Source organism: Sinocyclocheilus rhinocerous, unplaced genomic scaffold (genome assembly GCF_001515625.1).
Source record: "Sinocyclocheilus rhinocerous isolate Xijiao unplaced genomic scaffold, SAMN03320098_v1.1 scaffold2541, whole genome shotgun sequence".
NCBI lineage: Eukaryota > Metazoa > Chordata > Actinopteri > Cypriniformes > Cyprinidae > Sinocyclocheilus > Sinocyclocheilus rhinocerous.
In genome coordinates, this window is record NW_015631094.1 from 422,212 (window position 1) to 429,949 (window position 7,738).

Here is a 7,738-nt window from a genome sequence, read left to right on the forward strand (position 1 = left end):
GGGGAAATGCAGCTGAGAGCCAAAGGGAAATGGAATCATTCCACATCAGGAATGCAGCGTCGCATGCTGGCTGTTTCCTCTGGGCCGTGGCCCCGCTGGTTCCTGAGCTGTCGTGAGGGTTTGCCGGAGCATGAGGTCTCGTTGCCCACGTGCTGCGACAAAGCACAAAGCCCTGCATTGTTGCATATCTTTAAAGCACAGCATTCAGCACATCTGTGAGCCTCCGTTACACTGCAAACACAAGCTTGATATTAATGCATTTATTGCCAGGTTGCCATCGGTGGTCCCTGAAAACAATAACTCGCAGGCTCTGCTTCCAGAAATAACTCAATGAAGATGTGGATTTGTTGTATATGTTCTCCAAAAGTCCCACTCCACAAAGGTGTTAAACATCAAATGTGATTTTGTAACTTTACACTATATTTCACTTTTGGTGATGATAGATAAATTACTGGAAACTGGTTGCTGGAATAAATCTTGTAATGTTTGGAAACACTTTCTTAAGTGTTTAGATTCTTGTGCTATATGTATTCTGAGAGAAAAGGTCAGAATTGCAAGATATAGGTTCAGAATTGCGAAACAACCTCACAATTCAAGGAAAAATCAAAAATGCGAGATATAAACACAGTATTCTCACTTGCTCGCAAGTCCGAGTTTATATCTCAATTCTGACTTTTTTTTCAGAAACTGCTTTTATTTTTCACCAAAAGATAAAAAAGGTAATTGCGATTTTATTTATTTATTTTTTTAATCGCACAATCTTTTGACTTTTCTTGTCAGGATTAGGAGTTGACAAGTTAGCAAGTAAATTGCAAGTCGGAAATGCTAGAAAAAAGTATGAGACTCTAAAGTATAGAGTCTTCATGCATCAAGGTTTAACCTGCATTTTTGATCTTCCTTTCAGTTGGACCCTCTTCCTGAAGACGTGCTACAACAGAGGCCGAACCCCAACGCCATTCACTCCATGGAGAAAGTTCTGGAAGTCCACAGTGAGTGCACACAAAGCTTCACAGTTTATTCATTCACCGTTGACCTGATACATATTGTACACAACTGCTGCAGCAATTATTGTAGTATAGTCTATTTTAGATAAACGTACCCCTGAGCAACCTGTAAGAATTGTGATTGGCTGCTTACATGTCAATTATAAGGAGTCGTCTTCTTAAAGTAAGCAGTTTTTGGTGAGAATGTTCTGCAGTATAAAGCAGACTTTATGCTGTGTAGTCATAACTCTGGCATGCATGTGATGTCTTTACATGTTACTTGACGTCTCGCACTTGTAAATAAACTGCTTAGTCATGTTTAAGGCTGAGCTTTGACCGTGTTTTGTGCTTAGGTAAATACTGGCGCTCGCTGCAGAGATCTGCCTCGACTCTGGGATACTCACTGCTGGAGGCTCAGAGATGTGAAACTGAAGAGGCAGAGACGGTGACCGCCATGGCCTCCCTGTCTGTGGCCAACAAGCACATGGGACAGAGGTGCAGTTATAGCTCTGTACGTACATACATATACATACATATATATATATATAAAATTAGGATTCTATTATACACTCTAAAAAATGCTGGGTTGTTTCAACCCAATTTTGGGTCAAATATGGATTAACCCAACTGTTGGGATAAATTTTGGTTAAATTTTTAAATGAACTTTTTAACCCAACAGTTGGGTTAGTCCAACAACCCAGCATTTTTTAGAGTGTAGTTCCATTTAGATTCTATTATATTCATTTTAGTTTTCATTAATATTTTGAATCTGTTTTTATATTTTCCATATTCATTTCATGTTTTTTTATTTTTTTGGTTAAAGTTTTAATCATTTTATTAGTTTTTGTCATTTTTAGTAGTTTTTGTTTTTCTTATATAGGACTACATAGTTTTTATTCATTTTTATTACTGATTTGGTTTTAGTTATTTTAGTACATAAAGTTAAACTGAAGTAAAGAGGTGAAATGTTGCGTTGGCATCTAGCTGAAATAAGTTTTTATAGTTCATTTTAGTTAACATTTATTATATTTCAAGTAATGTAGTTTTTGTTATGGTTTTAATTTCAGTTTCAGATAACTCTAATAATAACCCTGATATATACACTACCGCTCAAAAGTTTGGGATCAGTAAAACTTATAATGTTTTTTAAAGAAGTCTCTTATGCTCATCAAGGCTGCATTTATTTGATCAAAGTTAATATATTATAATTTTACATGAAAATTAGAGTTATAAAAATAAAAAATAAATATTACAAAGAAAATGACAAAACCGCAGCAGAAAATCAGTCAAAACCAGTTTTAAACTATTCAGACATGTCTCAACATTTCTAAACGTGAATGAAAATAAATAAAAACAATTCATATAATATTTAGTTTGACTTCCAAAATTATGTTAAGGTTAAGCACCTCCTTTCATTCACAATTTGCTCCAAAATGACTTACAAATGAGTCTCGGACTGTATTTTGTACCTTATTCCTGGAAAGTTGCATATATTTGCTCATAGCATGCCTCCTGAGTGTGTCTGTTTCTGTGACCCCGTGAGTATTTCTGGTTGTGTGATGGGACAGCAGTGTTCTAGAGGTGCAGGACAGGTGTGTGTATGAGCGGTGATAAGCAGACAGGACTCTCTGAATGTGCGGGGCAGACGTCCAGCTGCGTCAGGCTTCTGAGAGACACAGTCTGCCAGAGTCCTAATTGAAAACACTCAGGCAGCATTGAGCACAGATGCTTGAGGTTTCTGGACCTTCCTCACACACTCACACTCTTACACACATGTGTATTCATGTGCCCAGCACAGGTTCACACTCACATTATTTCCTGTTATTCCTATTAGGGGCCAAGTGCAGAAAGTGTGTTGACACCTATTATAAGTGTTGGTTTTCCTAGTTTAATATTCTGTGTTTTCTGGCTGGGCGTTTGGCACACTGGTTATGGAGGGTCTCAAAACTCTTTGTGCCAGTTTCGGAGTCTCTCAAACACTCTAGTGCCACCAGAAAACGTTTTAGCTTATAACTTTTTAAAATTATTTTTGTCTCTCCCTTGATCCTAAATTCCGTTATTCTGGTGGTCCTCCTGATTTCCTCCAAAATTCTCAAATAGAACGCTCAAGTTATGTATGACTCCGCCATGCACCATTTCTGTCTTTTACCATGAATTTGCATACTGTTTTTACTCGTACAAAACTCAAACTCAGATTTTAATGTCTTGCACCTTTCTCCAGAAACACCTGCAAATTTGACACCAAACAGGAAGTAATGCATTAATTTTGAAATGAACATGTACAGTGACCCTAAACTTTGTACATATTGAAAAATATAATGCCATTGGAATACAATATAGTCCAATTGCTGTGCCTATATAAAGTCAAAATGGGAAATCTGCGTTATTTTAATATATAATTAATATATTAGCACCACCTTACTGAAGGATCCCAAGTAAAGATTTTTTTAAACATTTTTAAATATATTTGTGTTTTTATTGTTAACTAAAACTATTAAAATATTAGTTTATATTGGATGAAAACTTATATGAAACTAAGAAATGTATGTTGCCTTAGCAGCTAACTGAAACAAAATAAGTTCAATTAGTTCAAAAAGTACTAAAATTACTAAAACTAAATTAAAAAAGAAAGAAAAATTGAAATATTTTTAAAAATATATAATAATATTAATAAAAAAGACAAAAAACATATCAAAATTGCTAAAACATTAAACTAATAATATCAAAATAAAAGCTAAAATTGTATATAAATAATACTAGAATACATGAACATGGGTGTTCCCAGAGGCAAGGAAATCTGGAAATATCTTGGAATTTTAAAATTGCAATTTCCAGTTCTAGAAAAAATATTAAAATAAGTCAAATCTTAAATTCATGAACATTATATAGTGAATATAAATTTCCATTGTACTTGAATGGAATGGTAGTTTTGTTAACTATTATAGTTAACAAAAAATGTAAAATTTAAATAAAACCATAGAACAAAAAAATTTTTGTTACTTTAATATAAAAAAAAACTATAATAGTTTATGATTCAAAATGCAAAATGAAACAATGATACAAAAATAACACTGGTAATTGTGCTTGCCTCCTAAAATATTCAATTATTGATTACATTCAACTTTATTTATTTAAAATCACAAATATCATGGAGTGAAAAGATGTGGAAACTTTTAATGTGTTTTGCTATGTCTCCCCACAGGACAGAGGAGGAGCCTATGGAAGAGGAACCTCCATTGTAGAAGGTCCGATCGACTGCCTTGGTGACCCTCTCGGCTCAGAGCCTCTTCAAGGCCTCTGACGTCGCTCTACTCTCTCTATCCGTTTCATTTTTTGTCCCACGATGTGCGCGCTTTGAGCACGGGATCTGAAACGGCCTGAAGAAATCTCTGTGACACCCAGAGCGCGACAAACGTCTCAGCTGTGTTAGTTTGTCTCTGTCCGTGGCAGAACGTCCAGGACTGTTAAACCTGGTCTGTCCGCAGGGACGCTTAACTTTTGAGCAGGACATAGACTCACGTTTCATTGTTAGATGTGAGAGCTGGTGCTTTCGACATGAACTTTTTCATTATTTTCCAGAGCCACTATATGACTGATTTCGGCTGTTACGGCCTACGTTTTTTTATTTGTCGTCTCTCTGTTCGTTTGTCTGTCTTTCTTTTATTCTTGGAGAAAAAATTGACTCGTTCCATTCGCAATTCGAGTTACTGCTTCACGAGGGTGGACGATGTGATCGGGAGAGCGATCGAAGGATTCTGGGAAGCCCGACGGAGAGTCGACAATGCGAGTTTGTGCCTTTTTCAAAAGATGGATCCAGAAGAACATTGCCTTAATAGTTACAGGAGGGAAGACGTTTCGCCGTCTCTTTATTTCTTGACATGCGACGGTCAAAGGCTGGCCTGAAGAATCGAGAAACCCTCAGCATGTTTACCAGGAACTCCCTGCAGATATCATGTTTCACACGCATTATGACCTGTTTTCTGTTCCTTCATTTTTACTGGGCTTGTGTTGGACGTTACATGACTCTAAGTGTCACTGACGAACAAACTTTAAGGTAGTTGCCAGCTATCCAAGGGCAAAACATTCGATTGAATTCTCCAGCGCTTTAGACGGCAAGCCAATGTAGCGACTCGTTTCAACTCTTAATGACCAAATACGCACCTCCTCCTTCTCCGAAAAGTTGGTCAGCATGCAGCTTTCCATCTGCCAAATCGTAGTTTAACAGCGCCGACAAGCATGAGTTTGCTGCGAGCATATAGGATAGGGCTGCGATGACCTCGCGTCATACGATTTGTAGTTCGAGACAAACTTTCTATTTTTCCTTCTCACGACATGTTGTACTTTTATATAGCTATGAATGTCTAGTATTCCGGTTACTTTACAGTTAATCAAAGGGCACTAGCGTATCACTACTATTATTCTACTCGGCAGACAGTCAATTTTATTGACACCTTCGAAACAAGCGGAAAAGGGCTGGTTAACGATTTTAAATGTACCACTGAGCCTTCAGACGTGCCACCTGGTGAGATTTAGCGCTGGTTTCCTGCCGACGGGTCTGAGCGAGGAGGGTTATGGGCCTTTCGCTAGGGGCGGGTGCTACCGAACATGTGCCCGTCACATGACACAATCCAGGACGTAGCGGGACCACCAGCTTCCACTCAGAAAACAATCGTAAAACGCCTCTGAGACGACTGTGATACTCAGACAATCTGCATGGGACATTGACGTAGTTTCGGAGCCGCGGCGGCGTTTCGAAGCGGCACATAGAACTGTATATATACGCAATTATGCATGCTGACAGTAGATCATTTGACTTGACTTTGATTGTACATTTAACTTTTCGATTCTGGACTGATGAAGAGGCGATAATTTGTTTGACAGCCCCTGACTCGTGTTTAGCCTCTCGGCAACTACCTTTGGCATTCTTTTTCTGTGTGTCATGTTCAATATGAGACGCATTAAGGTGGGAGATTTGACTAACCGTTGCCATTGTTCCTTGACTTCATTTTTATATATGCCTTTCACGTATGACTACTCCACTTTGGGTTGGTGCCCGTTATTTTCTTGTTCGTTTTACTTGCTCGTTTGTCCTGTTTTTTTTTTTGTTGTTGTTTTGTTTGTTTTTTTGTACTTTTTGGATTATTTTCTTGTTCATTTGTCAGTCTTTATGTAGTAGTTATTTTCGTGTTTTAGAGAGTAACAAGCCTTTTTTAATTGGTTTTTATCTTGTTTTTTTTGTATGAGGTGGGAGGGAGATGCTTTTACTTTGTATAATGATTCCGACAATTGTGTATTTACTACGTTCTGTTCATAGTAGATTTATATTACAAAGATCTATAGATATATTATATATTATAAAGATTGCAGACTCGAATAAGAGTGACTAACCGCATTGTTCCTTGACTTCATTTTTATATATGCCTTTCACGTATGGCTACTCCACTTTGGGTTGGTGCCCGTTATTTTCTTGTTCGTTTTACTTGCTCGTTTGTCCTGTTTTTTTTTTTGTTGTTGTTTTGTTTGTTTTTTTGTACTTTTTGGATTATTTTCTTGTTCATTTGTCAGTCTTTATGTAGTAGTTATTTTCGTGTTTTAGAGAGTAACAAGCCTTTTTTAATTGGTTTTTATCTTGTTTTTTTTGTATGAGGTGGGAGGGAGATGCTTTTACTTTGTATAATGATTCCGACAATTGTGTATTTACTACGTTCTGTTCATAGTAGATTTATATTACAAAGATCTATAGATATATTATATATTATAAAGATTGCAGACTCGAATAACAGAACTAGTATTGCAAAGTGATATATTTCAGTATGTCTCTGGCTTCGGCCGTCGCTGGTTCCACTGAAGGCACTGTTTATTGGTTTCATGCATTCGCAGTAACAAAGCAAAACAGGATCAGCCAATGATGTGAGTTTGGGGGTGTGGCTGTCTGTTTGTTCGACCAATGGCAGACATGGGAGTTTCCAAAATAAGTGTTTGAAAATAATCATTATTTGGAGGTGCAGAAATTATACACACTTAAAAAAAAAATGGTGTAGAAACAATCATCTCTCAGAAATTGCTAGTAAATTTCACAAATAATTACAAAGTAACACGTAACACGTTAAATGAAATTTTGAAGTAGAAAAACTGAAATAGTTTTTTCTTGTAAAACATGCATTAAATATGAAATAATAAAATGATTTAAATCTAAAAATGTTTATGAGAATGAACAAAAAACTGAAAAGTAAAACGTCTTTTTAAATTATGGTGCTCAATTATCATGAAAATAATTTCACAATGCAAGAAATCCCAGAAATAAGCTTCAGTTTCTTTATGCCAAATATAATTTCTTATTTACCTCCTTTTGATTTTGGGGTGAAATGCAACCTGGACGTGATTTTGTGAGATTGTTAGCGTTTCATTTTGCGGTAACGATATCAGCGATGGTTCTCTGGGTTTTTTCTGTTTTGTAAAATCTTGTTACTCTTATCAAGCACGATCTATTTTGGGCATTTTTGCAGTATCATATCCAGACCAAGCCCATCAACTCTCATCTGAATTACTTTCAAGAATGAAGTGCGAAGGCTGACACTGATTTGAAAGTGTCCCGGAAATGTAAAGCGACATTCCCAAAGAGTCTCATAATAGTAATACTCAACCGGACCATCACTACAAACCACTCTGCAATAATACTAACGGCAGCCTATCAATACAGTCTTGTCAAAGGGACACTTCAATCCAGTTCATCCGTTTTGTATTAAAAAAAACTG

At 36.6% G+C, this 7,738-nt stretch overlaps 1 protein-coding gene across 1 annotated transcript in view; it reads left to right on the top strand.

Moving 5' to 3' along the window:
* Positions 1 to 6,346, top strand: part of hdac4 (histone deacetylase 4) — a 261,791-nt gene extending 255,445 nt beyond the window's left edge. Inside the window, exons 26-28 of the mRNA XM_016554337.1 lie at positions 905 to 989; positions 1,337 to 1,478; positions 4,186 to 6,346. Coding sequence (XP_016409823.1) covers positions 905 to 989; positions 1,337 to 1,478; positions 4,186 to 4,225 — 267 coding nt within the window. The 3' untranslated portion in view covers positions 4,226 to 6,346. The remainder of the gene's footprint in view (positions 1 to 904; positions 990 to 1,336; positions 1,479 to 4,185) is intronic.
* Positions 6,347 to 7,738: the final 1,392 nt, after the last annotated feature.